A 17,134-nucleotide genomic window follows, 5' to 3' on the forward strand; every position below is an offset into this window, starting at 1 on the left:
TTCTCAGGGAGCGCCCTGCAGTCACCGCCACCCAGCACACAGCCTACCCCAGTCTTCCACCTCTGCCAACAAACTTCTCTCTTTCTGCCTAAAATAGCCACAGTAGGGCCTCTGACAAGGAACCAATTTTCCCGGCCAACATTTTGCTTTCTCCCCTTCCAGGCTGGAAAAGGAGGGGCACAGTTCCCAGCCTCCCCACCCACTCACACCCCAGCTTCCTTGAGGCAGCCGAGCCCTGAGCCCCCAGCTTCACGGAAGCAGCTGCTGTCTTTTCCCATTTCTCTCACTGCCCTTGGCTTTTCTTCACACCCTGGACACGCAGGAATGAGCTGCAGAACCCAGGGATCCCGGTGAGTGTGGCCTGAGTGGCCTGGACGGTCTCGGCTCTCAAGGAAGCCTGGTCCGTGGAGGGGAGGGGGCAGCAGAACAGATTCCAGGGGTGGGGGACGAGGTGATGACTTACCCATTGTTTCCGGGCGTGATTCCTCCTCTTGAAGTACAAGATTAACTTTTTCCGCATCGCCTGGTTTCTAAGGAGGATGCAAACGGCCAACCGGGCAGGTCAGAAATGCAGGCTTTCAGGAATTCCGTCCCTTGCTGAAGTTTGCCCCTACTTGCCCCTATTGGCTCCCGGTGAGCCAAGACACATCCGTAGACCCCCCAGGGTGAGCCACGAACTGCCAATGTGTGTCCTTCCCCCATCACGTCATGTACAAGGTGTCCCCACCCACACCTAGGCTGAGCGTGGTCTGCAGAAAAGAGGGTTCCAAAGGGGGTCGAGGTCTTGTGGCCTCCTGCCCTCCCCGGAGCTGCCATCACCCCTACACGCACCCAGGCTCCCCTCTCCCGTCAGCCACACCTGCCACGGGAAACCAGCCACAGAGAAACTGCCACAGCCTTAGAAACACAGGCCGGGGAGACCAAGCCCCCGAGACCTGCAGCTGCACAGAGGCGGGGTATTGGGGTCTGGCCTCTGTGACCCCAAGCCACCTCCAACCAAGCCCCTGCTCTGGCCCCCTGGGGTGGGGGTAACATGGACAAGCCAGCGACAAGCTGGTGGGAGCCAGCACAGCAGGAAGCCCAGGAAGCACCTGAGGGGTCTCATGCCTCAGCTCAGGGAAGCCAGACCCCTCTCGCCATCAAAGCCCTCAACCAAGGAGGCCACACACAGCACTGCGGGCTCAGAGGGCAGCGGGCGCTTCCCCGGGGAGATGCGGGCTGTTCAGAGAGAAAGAGAGGCGGGCACAGGAGAGAGACACCAAGACGAGGAATGAGGGAGAATAAAAAGACAGACAGAGCTCCAGAGGAAGGCAGGGAGACAGAGGGAGAGGGAGCGACAGAGAGGTGGATGAGATCAGATCCCAAATGAGGACAGAGGGAGAGGGGCCTGGGGCCTGGCAGAGAGAGAGACAGACAGACAGACAGACAGAGAGACAGAGGGGAACAGGCCGAAAGGCAGAGGAAGACAAGATTCAAAGAAAGGGGGGCGATGGACGAACAACAAGGTCCTGCTGTATAGCACAGGGAACTACTTTCAATATCCTGTGATAAACCACAATGAATATTAATAAAGAATGTACATGTATGTATAACTGAATCACTTTGCTGTAGAGCAGTAATTAATACAATGTTGTAAACCAACTATACTTCAATAAAATAAAAGACAAATTAAGGGGGATGGAGGCCCAGAAGGAGGCAGAGGGAGACTCAGACATGCGGACCGACACGGAAGAGGATGGAAGACTCACCCCCAAGTACCCCCTTCCCCTCGGCCCTTTCCCCACAACTTCCGACGCACAGCAGCGTGTAGCAGCTGGGGCCTGCGGGGGTCACAGATGGGCCCCGAAGAGCCCACCAGGCCCGTGAACTTGCTTGCCCCCCAGCCGGGTGTACAGCAAGATCAACTCTTCTGGGGAGGGGTCCCCCGACTTGCTCACATTCTCAGCCGCATCCAAACTCTTACCAAAAGCTTACAAACTGATGACCGAGAGCCCCGCCCCATCCAGCCTCCAGGAGGTATGGCACCTGTGGGCCCCCAGAACCCCAACCTCAGGAAAAAGACAAAGAGGAGGACACTCCAGGCCCTGACGGATGAGGAAGCTCCCCCAACACACGCCTCCTGGGGACTGAAGGGCCTGAAATCAACCCGCCCTGGGGACCCCGTGGGGAGTCGCTCTCTGCTCCCTCATCCCCTGCAAACAGACACCACGGCCTCAGAGACCCACCTCCCAGCGGCTGTCGGGGTCTGCCAGCACACCTCGTCCCCGGGTGGACCAGGGTCCCCAGGCCTCGCAGTGATTTCCAGCAGGAGGTCGGCATCCCCACTACCTGGTCTCAAGTCGGAGATGCTGATGGGCCTGCATGGTCCCTCTTCACCTGCAGACCCCAACCAAGCTCAGCCCTGTCTCCACCCATCTCCTGACAAGGAAAGGCCACGCCCACTTCCAGGAGGGTCAGTGAGGGGACCCTCGGCTCCCTGGGTCATTCCGGTCTCGTCTCCCATCAGCCAGGCCTCCCGCCTCGAGGTCTCGATACTTCACATCAGCCTCCCCCTCCCCAGCAGGATGGGCGCTGGGGGCCCTCAGTCACACAGGCTGAGACCACAACCCCTTATTCCACAGCAAGGTGTCTCTGAACAAATCTCAGATGGTCTCAGCCTCAGTTTCCTCATCCGAATAATGGGAGCAGTAGCATTGTGCTTTCATCTCCTCAGTCATTCAGCAAATGTTTACTGAGCACCTACTATGCGCCGGGCACTGTTCTGGGCCCTGGGGACGTAAAGGTGAACAAGACAAAGTCCCCGGCCCTCATGGAGGTGATGCCTAGAGGGGCCACACTGACAATAAGCAAGATAATCCTGGAGTCAGGAACTTATGTGGAGGGTGGGATAGTGACTGGGGGAGGGGAGGGTGTAGCTATTTTAGATTCAGGGGTGCAGAAAAGTCTCTCAGAGATGGCTGCGAGCTGATATCTTGATCACCAGGAGGACCCAGCTGTGGGGCGATCCAGAGGGAGATGCACTCCTGGCAGAAGGCACTGGGAGTGCAAAGGCCCTAAGGTGGGAACAAACTCAGAGTGTCTGAAGAACAGACAGAAGACCCATGTGGCTGGAGAGTGTTGGGCAGGGACACAGGGGAGCGACAGGAAGGAGGAGGACGGCTGAGAGGGTGACAGGGCCGGCTGTACAGGGCCTTGTGGGTCGGGGCAATGGAGAGGGTTTGGACTTGGAGACGGCAGCTGAGAAGGCCAAGAAGCAATGGCAGCCCAGAGCAATGAGCCCACTAGCACCGAGGTCTTGGTGTCTAACACCATTCTCCAATAAAAGGAGTCATTTCTCAGGACTTCCCTGGCAGTCTGGTGGTTAAGGCTCCATGCTTCCAGTACAGGCAGCGTGGGTTCGATTCCTGGTCAGGGAACTGGGATCCCACAGGCTTCACGTGCAGCACGAACAAAGGAAAACAAAAAGAAGAGCCATTTCTCCCTGGAGGAATGGCTGCATCCAGAGCTGCGGCAGGAAACATACAAGATGAGCCCAGAACATTTCTAAGTAAAGAAAGAGTTTCCGACGGCCAAAGCTGGAACAATTTGAGAGGCAAAATAAATAGCGCTAGTACTAGATTATAGCCCGAAGAATAAAATAAATAACCATGCATCCACACGGATATAAATAAATGACCGAATACATAAATAAAGGGGGGAGGAGGGACAAATGTTCCTTACAGAATTCCAATTAATAAACGTAGAAGGACTGAGGGAAGTCGAAAATCACTATTAGATACCACGGTGCCAATTACCGCAGGCTAGACCCTTGCATGAACGTGAAATCAGTCGGCAAAACTTTGAGGAGAGACAGGAAATTTGCATAGCCTCGAAGCATTTCCCCCAAATATTTACTAATCGTTGTGGCAGTTTAACTTGTGCCCACAAATTCTTTGATATTCCCCCTCCAGGAGGTGTAGCTGGACTCCCCTCCCCTTGACAGTAGGCTGGACGGTGGCTTGCTTCTAAAGCACAGAGTAGGGACAGGAAAGACAGCAACTCAGCGGCGGAGACACGGCTGACACCTCCCTGAGCAAGGGGGCAAGGTCAACACCACCTGTAGTGACATAAACACCACCAGTCAGGGTGTCGGGTGCTCCCGATATATCATGATGGGAAGGGCACCCCCTCACCTCTGTGGGACTCTTCCCCCAAATCCACAAACCCAGCGTCCTCCTGAGAAAGTATCAGACACACCCAAATTGTGGGACATTCTGCAGAATCCCTGACCAGTCCTCTTCAAAAGGGTCAGGGTCAGGAAAATCGAGGAAGACTGAGAACTTATCACAGAGTGGAGACCAAGGGGACATGAGGACGAAATGCAGAGCAGGAACCTGGATCAGGTCTTGGGCCAGAAAAAGGCCATTAGTGGGAAAATTGGGAAAATCCAAAGGAAGTCTGTGGTTTAGCTACTAGGACTGTACCGCTGTCCCTTTCATAGTTTTGATCAATGTACCTTGTTCGTGTCACATATTCGCATTGGGGGATGCTGGGTGGAGGGTATACGGGGAATTCTTAGTACGGTCCATGCGTTCCACGTCCCCAGATACGGGGCCGACTGCATAAGGAACTTGAGCATCGCAGAGTTTGGTACCCACGGGGTTCCTGCAACCAACCCCTGTCCCTGTACTACCTCGGCAACTCTTCTGTAAATCTAGCTATTTTAAATTAGACTTAAAAAAAAAAAAAAAAAAGAGGGACAAGACCTATGTTGAAATGCCATAGTGAGATCAAAGACAATTTACTTTAGAGCTAGCAGGGGCCTTGGTGTATGTTATGAATTGAAATGTGTCCCCCCCACAAAAAAGATGTTGGGGTCCTGACCCCCCACCCCCAATACCTTAGAATGTGGCCGCATCAGGAAATCAGGTCATTTAGAGGTCATCAAGTTAGCATGAGGTCAATAGGGTGGCCCTGATCCTATATGACTGGTGTCCTTATAAAAGGGAGCAATTTGGACAGAGAGGCAGATACACACAGAGGGAAGATGACATGAAAAGACACAGTGAGAAGGCCATGTGAAGACGGAGGATTGGAGTGAAGTGTCTACAGGCCAAGGATCGCCAAGGAAGCCAGCAAACACCAGAAGCTGGAAGACACACGGAAGGATCCTCCCCTGGCGTCTGCAAGAGATCAAGGCCCTGCCGGTACCTGGATTCCCGACTTCTGGCCTCCAGAGCTGAGAGAAAATGAACTGCTCTAGTTTTTAGGCACCCAGGTGGTTGGGACAGGCTCTGGCAGCCCGAGGAAACTTGCACAGCCTGTAACAGCTTCAACAAGCACGGTGCTGTGGCTTCGAGCTGAAGAGGCCTCGGTGAGAGCAAAGACTCGTGGCACGGGCAGAGGGGATGCACGGAGCCGCCTCTGTTCCCCACAGCTACCAGAGGGCACGAATTCTCCCTTTTGCTGATCCAGGTTTCCTTCCAAAGCAAGCACCGTGGCTGGCACCCAGAAGCATCCGCTTACTGCCAAAGAGGACAAATGTCAAGTCCACAGGTTGCAAATGGGCGCAGTGCACGGAGTGGAGCCAGCTCGTGAGACTGTTGTGTTTGGACTGCGGTGCTTTCTAAAAAATCTGCATTTGTTGCCAGTATTGAAAATCAGAAGCTGCTGCATGAAGAGCTCAACGTAAAGCTTCTCTTTAAAAAAAAAATCAGGCAGCCTGGCCACGCTCCCTCGTGGCTACAGACAAGGAACTAAGAACTAACTGTCCCTTTAAAAGCATGAGGAGCTCACCACTCACCCCAGGCGTCACCACTCCCTACCGCCTCCCACCAGCCCTTTCCCCTCTAACTTTGTTCCCGCCCTGGAGGCATGCATCTGCGTGGTTCGCAAGCCCCTAGACATCTGGTTTGGGGTGACCACTTTTCCAACATTCTTCTCGCAAACACTTTTTGAGTGTTTATTTTGTTCCAAGAAGTGTTTAGGTATTGCAGCTGCTAATGGCATACTGCAGACAAATCTTCTCGGTTGAGATTTTGTCCAAAAATAGGGAACAGAGTCCAGAGGGCTCTGGAAGGACCGACAGACCAGCAGTGTGATGAGTTTGTCGGTGGAGGCATTTATAGGGTGCAAAGGATATCTCAATCTCCTGGAGAAGGCAGGGTTTAAAAAAGCACAGCCTGTGAAGAAATACTGGCCTTGTCGGCTGACACTGGACTAGGGGGAGAAACGGGAACCAGGAAGGAGGAAAAAGGAGTTGGAAAGTCTGTGGACGTTCAAGGAGAGTCTGGCCGGGCCCTGGGTGGGACTGGCCCTGGGGTCTATGGAGTTCTGAAAAAGGAAAGTGTGGGGGCAATCAGGGGAGGCTTCCTGGAGGAGGAGAGGTTTGAGATGAAGCTTGGGAGAAGTAAAGGAATGGGGTGGGCAGAGGGAAATGAGGAGAATACTGGGTTCCGGGGGAGTAAGGGTGACAGTGAATTTGGAGGGAGTGAGGAGGGGCGTTCAGGGAGAGCCAGACCCCCGACTGTGGGGGAAGCAGCCCATGCAAGGCCCTGAATGCTTTGGGAAAAGCCTGTCAGACTGGGGTGACTGATGGTCCAAAACATGCTTACTAGGGGCCAAGCACTTTTCCCATGCAAGATGACTCCAAGGAGACCAACTTACTGACAAGCTAAGTGATGTGACTTCCCCGAGATCACCGGGCTAGCGAGCGGCAGAGTCCGGGCTGCAGACCCAGGAGAGGGAAGCAGGTGGGTGCGCAGATTGGGCTGGTCTAGGAGTTCGGCTGTGAGGCCCTGGGGAAGTTACTTAACATCTCTGAACCTCCAGAGCAAGACCACAAGGACCTGTTAACAGTAACCTGGGTCCTGAGCACCCCTTCCACCTGCACGGCCCCAGGGCATCAGCCAGCCCTCAACGAGGGCTGAGGAGGGGAAAAATCAGTCTGAAGACAAGAAAATTGGGAAGGAAGAGCTACCAGGAGCTAGCAGGCTTCCAGGCCCCGAGGGGAGGAGAGGACACCAGGTGAAGGGGTGGCCACAGCAGAACACACAGGAGCCTCAACCATCACCGTTGCATCAATCCCATGCCCTTTCACCGAATCACCTGTGGGCTCCCCAACCCAGTGAATTCAGCTCCGAACTCTCCAGGCAGGTCCGGCCTGCAGAGAGGAGGCCAGTCCCTCCAGGGAGCACGGGCTGATGCGGCTCTGGGGTTGCCCCCGCCCCCATCTCCTGCCCTTTCCCCTGCTTCCCAAAGCCTGGGAGGTCTGAGGAGTCAGTCCCGAGACCTGGGGCTAAGACCCCACAGTGAGTCACCCACCTCCCCCGTCCCCGACCCCGCCGGGAGCAGGGGTGGCCATCCCCACACCTCCCGAAGAGGCAGGTGGCAGAGGACAGCAGTCGAGGTGGGTACAGGTGACTTCAACACATCCGCAATTGCCAATGCAGCAGGAAGTCAAGCGTGAAATTAACTTTAACTCCGCGGCCCCAGCGCGCAAACACTGAGAAATTAAAGTGACAGGGCAAGGTCCCTTGGGGAGGGGATAACCTTCCACCTGGCGGCAACTACAGCAGCCGGAGAGAGGCTGGGAGGCCCGGCTGGGGTGACCTGGTGAAGCGCCGCGCCCTGAGACGCAGCCCCAGCCTGATCTGTCTCATTGTCCTTATCAAGCTGTCTTTCTATCACAGGCGTATTTATTTATTGTCTGTCTGCAGCACCAGAATGGCGGGCCTCATCCACTGCCGTCTCCCCAGGACCCAAACAGCGGCTGGCACAGAGCAGGTGCTCATAAATATTTGAATATTTGAGTGAATGACTGAGGGATAACTCTTGGTCTCTGTTGATAAAGTAAAAAGAACAAAAATCACAGAACGCTTCCTACACGCCTGACACCGAGCTCAGCACTTCAGGGATAGTAATTCATTGAATCTTCAGCAACCCATCTCACAGATGGGGCGACCAAGGCACTGGTAGTAAGTGACAAGCCACACGAGCCAGATGCTTGGGGCTCTCAACATGCCCCTGGCCCATCGGCTCCCCAAAATCCAATCAAATCACTTCTCGGCATAAACTTCATCGTTGGCCTCCCTTCGCACAGATGATAAAACCCAAACTCCTCACCAGCTCTGGGTGATCTGGCTGGCACCTTCCTCTCCCTCACCTGCTCCCTCGGGACATACCCGCGTGCTCTGTCCAGCCCCAGGGCCTTTGCACTGCCTCTTCTACCTGCCTGGGGGGACTACACTCCAGCTGCTGCACAGTCCCCGAAGGTTCCCTCAACTGTTAGGTCCTGCCCTGATCTCCCTGGCTAAAGTCCCCCCTTACTTTCTCTCCCATCACCCTGTTTGCCATCTTCACAGCATTTTTTAAAGTAAATGACTGCACTGACTTAATGATGACCACACTGAAATTAAAATGACAGAAGTGATTATGATTTCAGAGGCAAACTATGAAAAAACATTAACGTTCTAAGAAGAAATCAGTTCAAAGAACTTGCCTACAGATACATTTTTCTAACATAAAGCTGACCACTTATAACAGGAAAAATCTTAAAATTATTTACCTCTATGTTTTACACTTAAACATCTGTTCATCTGTGACTTAGATTTGGAACAAATTTCACTAGGCAGTTACTTACATAGCCAAAATGTACTCTAGTAGACCAGAGCCATCCTCCGATGAAGATTATGGGATATAAAAATAGGGCGTTGGTTCAATAAGCTTATAGTTGTATTCTACTTAGAGATGTAGCAGTACCTTGTTCGCTAGTATTATTCGCAGGGATACCTTTTTCCTTTGCTGTTTGGATTCTATGGCTGTGTTTATAGCCTGAAATCATCCACATTATTCGGTTTAAAACAGTACTCATTTTTAGTTTAGTGAAAAAACTTATATAAAAGTTTCAGTGTAATAAAATTGCTATCAAAATTGTTATGCTGAAAAGAAAAATGAAACTAGGTATATTAAAGCATAAAGAGCTTAAGATAGCTGTGTGACCACAGTATTTTTTATTAGCTGATGTTTTCTTATTCACTTATTAACTCACTTGTTTTCTGTCTCCCCTGCTAGATAAAACTTAATGAAAGTATGGGTAACTTTGTCTTGTTCACAGCTGAATCCCCAGGTCCCTAGAACAGGGCCTGGCACACAGTAAGTGTAGTAAGTGTGTATTGAACGAGCAAATGTTCCCAGCAGGTTTGCCCAGATGAGAACACCTCACCCCCATCACCTAAACCAGCCGTGACAGGCCCGAAAGGCCCCCTTGTCCTCACCTAACACCCGTCTGGGCCTCCCCCACTCCCGGCAGTTGTCCCCACGATGAGGCAGGTCCCAGGAAGCTTATAAAGACTACGGTGGCCTGATTGGAAAATAAACCGTGTAAAGTTGAGACGGATTTGGTACCTGAGCAGCGAACACGCTCTAAGGCCAGACAGAAGCACAGGCCACGTGGGACGCAGAAAGCCTAGCACTACACCAGTGTTCCCAGTACAGGACACTCCACAGCCCCTGCCAGCCACAGGCTGAGTGACGGCCGGCAATACGGGTCAAGCATCCTTGGCAGGTGCTCTCGAGCCCAAATGGGCCGAGGACCTTGCTGGCAACACGGGGTTTTCTAGGTTGCTCCATCAGAGACTCGGGGGTGGGTGGCCGTGTTGGTCACCAGAGCCTAGACTAGTCACTCGAGTCCAGAAACTACAACAGAAGGGACCTCTGCAACAACCAGTCCAGAGCCAGGGGAGTTTAAAACCATCGGGAGGTTTGCATGCCTCCGGGGATGGGGAGCTCACTGTTGCACGTACACCCTGCAGTTCCACCCCAAGGAAGCCCAGACAATCAGACCGAACTGGACTGCCCACTGGACCAGCTAAGCACCGCCCTCCTGAGGTCACACAAAAACGAACCCTGAGCAGTTCAATGACTGTGATCCCAAAGGGTCTCCTCTAAGCGAACAGCCCCGGAGCGCTTGCAGTCACACGTTCCTCAAGGGGCAAGACCCCTTTTATCTTTTGGGCTCCTGGTTAACAACATGAGGTAACATCCCCTCCTCAGCCAAGGAGGCTATGCTCCCACTAATGCATCCCAAGAAAAAAGCCAGCCCCCTTCCGGCAGCCACACCCCTAACACCTGGCTCCCAGCTTAAACACATAAAGTCACTGGTCCCCAGCACAGCCCGGCTGTCCCTGCTCTGCCAGCTCGGCCCACACCAACTGTGAGGGGCACTTCACTGATAGTTTTTCGCTTCTAGCATCCATCTGGGAAAAGGCCCCGTCACTGGGATACGTCCTATTGGCCCCTCCAAAGCCTCTGGGTCTGGATTAGTGCTCCCAGCTGCTCCACACTGGGCTGTACCACAGATGGACACCTTGTGCAGACCACAGGGCAGTCCCGAATATGCTTACATCAGAGGCCAAACCATGGGCCCCTGCTTGCTCCATGGCCGCCCCCGCCACCCTGAGCCCACTCTCCCCTGCCCGGCAACTTGCTCCTACTCTAACAGCCCTCCTCCTCTACCTCTCCAGAGCTGTGCGAGCAGCTGGCCCGCCCTCCCCAAGCCCAGGTCTGTTCCCAAAGCTTCACGGGGCCACGCCCTCTGCCCCTCCCCTGGCCTCGCAGGCCTCTCCATCCTAGGCCCGGAACTCTTGCCCAGGCTGCCCCCTTCCATCCCCTCCTCCAGCACCTGGCCCTGGCTGGGAGCCCGCTGGGAACTGAGAAGCCACATCCCACCCGAGGCCCCCACCCCGCTGTACATCTGCACGGCTGCCCACAGGTACTCACATTTTGATGTTCTCATGATACTGCCTGGTGTCGGAGGGCTGGTTGTACAATGGCTGCAAGGAAAGAGACAGGGAGGCGCGTCGGAGCCGGGCCTGGGCTCTGGGCAGCCGGTGCGAGCTGGGCCGGCTACTACCCCACTGCAGAGCCCTGCGGCCCCTCAGCCGCAGCACCCCAGGCCCTGGCACCAGGGAGCCATCCACTGGTGTGGGAACCAGCTGCCGGCAGGCATGAAACGGAACACGGGGACCCGGCCGTCAGCCCCGGCGAGGAACAGGCTGTAACGCTCTGGGCACAGCTGTGGGTACCATGAGCCCTCACCGCAGTGGCTGCCATGGCTGCTCTGCAGGGCACGGGGCAGGGCTGGCCTGAGCGCCCAGGGACAAGCACACACATCCCAGGGAAGCTGAGATCAGCAATGGTCTTGAACAGGGAAGGCTGCCAAAGCACCGTGAGATGCCCCGTCACCACCGCTGACCGGCAGAAGATAAAGCAGCCAAAGAGTGCCAGGGGTTGGTGAAGACGTGAGGACACTGGAAGGCGTGCACACGGCCGATAGAAACGTACGCAGGTACACGTGTCCCGGAGATGTGAAAGGATGAAAATGCGTGTGCCCTGCGACCCCCTTCCCCTGCCACGGAAGCCCTGGAAGCGGTAGGGCACTGTGTCCCGCCAGGAGATGGACGCCAGAATGCCCGGACCGCGTTGTTCATAACAGCAACGCATTAGAAGCAAGTTAAGTGTCCACCTCCAGAAAGAGGAAGAAATAAGTTAGCACGCGTTTACACCTCGAAGACTGCACAGCAGTGAGAAATGAATGAACTGGGCGCACATACAGCGACAAATCCGCAAATGAAAAGGAGGAAGTTGCTGCAGCGTCTGCGATGGGGCAAGAGCTGAGCTCGATGTCGTGTTATCTCCCGGCTGGATGGCAGCGCTGCAGTTAGGGGCTAACCCCCGGGTTCGCATCCCGGCTCTGCCACTTTCCAGCTGTGTGTCTCTGGGTGAGCTACTCAAGCCATCTGTGCCCCAGGTTTTCATCTGTAAATGGGGTTAAACTCAGAGAGTTGTGAAGATCAAAGGAGGTAATGCGTGCAAAGCCCTCAGCCCAGCGCCTGGCAGACTGAGAGGTCCAAGAAGTCTCAGGGTCATTATCACCATCGGGGTGCAGTGACTGCATTCATGGAAGCAATTTTTCCTGCCCCTCCCCCCATACCCACTCACGCCCTTGCTTTGGCCAATGGGACAGATGCAAACTTCATGAAAGCAGACGAGGCGTTTCTGCTCTTTCTTCCTCTCTTGTTCGCCTGCCCCCCCCAACCCCCGTCAAGAGACCAAGTGAAGCCTGGCAGAGAGCTGCATGGAGGACAGCAGCACCATCCCAGCAAAACCGTGAGCCGCCACCTGACCTCCCAGCTGCCCACGGATGTGAGTCAGCTGAGCCCAGTCGAGAGAAATTACTCAGCTGACTTCTACACTCGCGGAAAACAGCAAAACGTTGTTGTTTCAAACCACTATGTTTGGGGCTGATTTGTCACACAGCAGTCGCTGACTGATACAATTACCATCCCCATTTTACAGGTGAGAAAATCTAGTCCCTGAGAAGTTAAAACATTTGCCTCTGGCTGGTAAGAGATGAGGCATCCCGCCTCTCGGCTCCAGCCCTGGAGGAAGGGGTTTGCCCTTTCTCTGCTTGCTCCCTTCTCTGCATGTCCCCCTCTTTATGTCTCTGTGTGTCTCTTTTTGTGTTGCCCTCTCTTCCCTTCCCTCTCCCCTCTTTCCCTCTCTCTGTCTCACACACCCACACAGGGAGCAGGAGCCTCCCAGACAGCCATGGATGACTGTGGTACAAAAACCAGGTACAGAGTGTGACGGGTCAGGCTGGGCAGGTGAAGATGGAGACATGGTGTCCTGAAGCCTCAGGGCAGGGCCCCGGGGTGAGGGAAGAAGGCACGTCAGGCCCCACCCTTGAACTTCTCCCTGAGCATGGACCTGAATACACCTCCTGACATCATCCCAGCCGATGGGGACCACCCACAAGCAGCATGGCCACAGGTCCAACCTGCCGTGTCCCCAGGGACAGGCCTCCAGCTCTCTGTGGACAGGGCAGGGTCCTCAAGGAGGGGCCTCTGCTGCCCTGGGAATCACAGGCAGCCTTGGCTGAGGACAATGGCACCTCTCTCCCAGTGTCCCCCAGGTTCCCTCCATGACAATTCACCATTACTCAGGTAATTGCAGGCCCCAAGTCCAGCTGCTCCACCTGGGATGGAGATGTCGCGTCATGGCTAGCACAGGCCATGTCCCGCCACACTGGGTCAGCTGCCCTTCCAAGGTGCTTGGCTCAAAATGGGGAGGTTTCCCCACCCCCACTCTGGGTGTCTGAACAGGAAGGCAACAGAAGAGACCACCGTCAGACTGACTGCAAAACTTCCCAACCAGAGAGGGGCAAGACGTTACTGCACATGGTGGAGAGCCCACATCTCAGGACAGCAAGGAGCCCCACAAAGATGCCTGTGCTGAATTCCAGGGCATCAAATGCCCGTGTTTAACCCCAGGTGACTCTGCGCCCGGTCCTTTACGTTCCTCACAAGCCAGTAAAACACAGGCCGGGCGGGAATGAGTATGGCTTAAAGGTTCGGTTTCCAGGAACAGATGCGCCCCAATTTCACTAGCTGTGTGACCTTGGACACATGCCTTCAACACTCCAGGACTCGGTTTTCTCATATGGAAAATGGGTGTAGAGCAAATAGGGCCTACCTCACTGGGCTTTCAAGTAGCCCAGGAAATGTCAGACTTGGTGACTCAACTGCTTTTTTTTGCTTTTAAAGATGGCAAAGTCTCCACGGTCTAAGGAGGCCAGGAGGGGCTGAAGGACCACATAGAGAGCCCCCGGGTGCCAGTGATGGGCGGGGGGCGGGGGGGGGGGGGCGGACCGTTTCTACAAAATGGGATAGGCCAGAAAAGGGGAGACTGGCTTCTGGGCGGGCAGCGGGGTCCCAGCCCGCCTCTGACCCGCCAGACTCGCAGGGGAAGGAATCACTTTCACCCTCCAGCCCCGCTGGGTAAGAGGAGGACACAGCACCGTGCCCCTCCAGGTGGCCTTCGGCAAAAGGCCAAGGAGAAGTCAGAGAACACTGTGGGGTGCGCTGCCTCTGACCACAGGGGCTGTCCCCCAAGGAGGCGCTCGCCGGGCATCCTTCGAGGTACACTGAGACCTGGGCGGGAAGGGAAGCCTCTGGGCCCAGGGCAGCCTCCGCTGGCTGTCTGTTGCCATGGTGACGGGCTGCCGCGACGTGTGAGTGGGTCGGGGGTGAGGAAGGATCATGACACCTCCTTGGCTGGTGCACTGCTGAGGGGAGGGCGGGGCCAGAGGGCGTCCCCCCTAGCGCCCCTCCTCGCCACCTGCAGGCGGGGGAACACACAAGGCCAGGCAAGGCCTCCTTCTGTCCCAGGGGGCACGTCCCCAGTCAGCGGCCACGCGGCCACCTTGGCCTTCACACCCACAGCAGCTTTCTCTGCTACCTCCCAGGTTTCCAGCCCCCGCCAAGGGGACGCGAGACCTAAGAGGGAAAGTCCCTGCCGCGGACCCCAGAGGAGCGAGGCTGGGGGGCCTAGGGTACCTGCAGGAAGGCCCGCCCCCTCCATGCCTCCATTTCCTCCTCTAGAAATGGGGGTGCAGCCAACTAATCGGAGGGAGAAGGAGCACAAAGGGGAGGATGTGCCAGACTGTAGGGCCCCAGACAGAAGTGACTAAGAAAGAGAAGCTGGGTCTCGGGGAGAAGGAAGGAGGGTCCCCTCCAGACCTGACGGCAGGCGGCCGGCGGGTGGCCGAGAAGAACCGGGCGGACGAGCTGCTAGAAACGGAGTGTCTGCGCTGGCCCTCAGCCCTCTGGTGACACGGCTTCTTAAAATAACACCTCCGAACAGGAAGGAAACCAGTACTCAAAGCGGCAGGGCGAGGAGGCGGGGGGATGGGGCTGCCCACACCCTCCCCCCGCTGCCCGCTCGGGGCCAGGCCTGGTCCCCAGGGCGCAGAGCCCTGCCTGGAGCCGTCCGCGCTGTTCATCATCTTCCTCTCCCACGTGGGCTTCTCCCGGGCCCAGGCCTCCCCACCAGGGAGGTCACAGAGCACTCAACACTGTCTTCCTCGGCTGACTGTTCCCTGGGCTGCAGGTGGGAGACACCTCCAGGGAACTGGATTCCCCGAGATGCAGCCCAGTGACCCGAGACCCGGGGTGAGCAGCCCCGGGCCCTTCCTCCTGGCCTGAGCTCAGACTCCTGGGTGGCCCGAAGTAGGCCCTGCTGAGGGTGCGCCTCAGAGCTGCCTCTGCTTGGAGGACGCCTCTGGTCACTCGGGCCTTGTGGTAACCAAGACAGAGGGCAGACCAGAGCAGAAGTGGTCAGCCACAACCCCATGGGCTCAGCACACCTCCCCGCTTCGTCTCGTGCCATGTGACCCTGGGCAAGGCCCTGCCCTCTCTGAGGCTCACCTAGAAAATGGATGGTGACGCTTCCACAAGGCCTGACACACAGCAGGTGCCCTGGCAATGTGAGGCCCCTCTCCAGCCCCACGGAAGGCCACCAAGGCAAGAGCCCACCGCCTTCTAGAGCTTCCAGAGCACTCCGGTGACAGCCACGCCGCCCCCCCCAGACCTCGGCCTCCCGCGCCACCAGCCTTGAGGAAGCCTCTACTGTGAGACCACCAAGCAGAGGACAGCCTCGTCGCCCCCAAAGACCCAGGAAAGAATCACTGAAATTGTGAGCCCGGCAGATGCCCTGCTGTTCTCAGCGGCTCCCTTCACACTCCAGCCCCCTACTCAGGAGCCTCCAGGACTAATTAGGTCAGGAAAGGGGAGAGGGAGAGCCTCCAGGTCTGGAAATGGCTGGGCGACGCCTCTAGTCCTGCCAGCCCCATTGGCAAGAAAGGGAAACCGAGGTGAACAGCAGCGTACTGGTGGGAACGGAAACCAGTGGAGCGACTCTGGAAAACCGTCTGGTAATTCATTCCTCAAGAGAGTAAACACAGAATTAACACGATCCAGCAGGTCCAGGCCGAGGTATCTACCCAAGAGAAAGGGCAACACACATCCACATGGAAACCTGTACATTACTGTTCACAGCCACTTCCTTTATAATGTCCGAAAGCTAAACCAACGTAACGCCCACCAATGAATAAATGGATAAACTAAATGTGGTCCATCCGTACAATGGAATACGATTCAGCCATAAAAAGGAATGAAACACCAACACAGGCTACCTCATGGATGAACCTTCAAAACAGGATGCTGAGTGACAGAAACCAGACACAAAAGGCCACGTATTGTATGATTCCACTGATACGAAATGTCCAGAAGAGGGAAACCCATAGAGACAGAGAGCAGACTAGTGGTTGGTTGGGAGGGAGGGGGAGGAAGGGGGGTGGGGGGGAGGGGGGGATGGGAGATAAGGAGGTGATAGTTCAGGGAACAAAGTTCTTTTTGAGATGGTGAAATGTTCTCAAATCGATTATGGAGATGGCTGTGCACATCTGTGGATATGCGAAAACCCACTAACTTGTACTCTTTAAATGGGTGAATTGTATGGCATGTGGATTACATCTCAATAACGCTACTTAAATTTTTTTAAAAAGAGGTTGCTAGAGACATCCCAGAAAGCATGCCCAAAGGGAAGCAAGGCCGCAGGCTGGGAGCCTGTCACACACCCCGGGAGAGGCCCTGGGCCCCTCCCCTGAGCCGTAGGAGCCCCCACTCCCTGTCTGGCTCTGCCCCCTGAGAGGACCTGGGAGCAGTAAGAGGCCGGCTGCCCACAGTTTCTCAGTGGCCTAAGCACACGGACCCCAGGTTGAGGGGCAGCTGTCACTGCAGAAGAAACTCCAGAGCAAAGAGCTCTTCCCTCCTAAGGGTCCACGACACTGAAGGCTCACCACAGGCCAAGAGCTGCGTCAGTGAGCCTTTTCCCCGCACCAATTCAGCGCTCCCTCATCAAGATCCTCGGCTTCCCCATTTCACAGATGAGAAAACCGAGTCCCTTTCCCAAGGCCACTCGGCAAACACACGGTGAAGCCAAGTTTAAAATTAGGCTCCAAATGCGTCCGATTTTTTTCCACCCCACAGCCTGCACACGCACACACGCACGGGGATCCCTCGCATCCATCCTATGTGCGTGTCCCCACGTGCTGCCCCCTGTGGCTCTGCACCCACCCGCTCGGCGGGACAGTGACGGTCCCAGGCGGGTGGGCACTCTGGCCATTTCTCCCAGGACTCGAAGGGCACCAGCCGGGAGTTTCGGTGCTCCCTTGTTTCCTGTCTCTGGTGACACATAGGGTGACGGGTGCCTGAGAGAGAAAAGGCCTGAGTCTGCTTGCCAGCTCTGCTGCTGA

General features: G+C 55.7%; 1 protein-coding gene across 1 annotated transcript in view; it reads right to left on the reverse strand.

The window, feature by feature from the left end:
- Positions 1 to 17,134, reverse strand: part of NCOR2 (nuclear receptor corepressor 2) — a 152,459-nt gene that overhangs the window by 104,154 nt on the left and 31,171 nt on the right. Inside the window, exons 7-8 of the mRNA XM_065889541.1 lie at positions 10,759 to 10,811; positions 464 to 530 (exon numbers count right to left, since the gene is read on the reverse strand). Of these exons, the coding sequence (XP_065745613.1) occupies positions 464 to 530; positions 10,759 to 10,811 (120 nt within the window). The remainder of the gene's footprint in view (positions 1 to 463; positions 531 to 10,758; positions 10,812 to 17,134) is intronic.

This window comes from Phocoena phocoena, chromosome 13 (genome assembly GCF_963924675.1).
Source record: "Phocoena phocoena chromosome 13, mPhoPho1.1, whole genome shotgun sequence".
Classification (NCBI taxonomy): domain Eukaryota; kingdom Metazoa; phylum Chordata; class Mammalia; order Artiodactyla; family Phocoenidae; genus Phocoena; species Phocoena phocoena.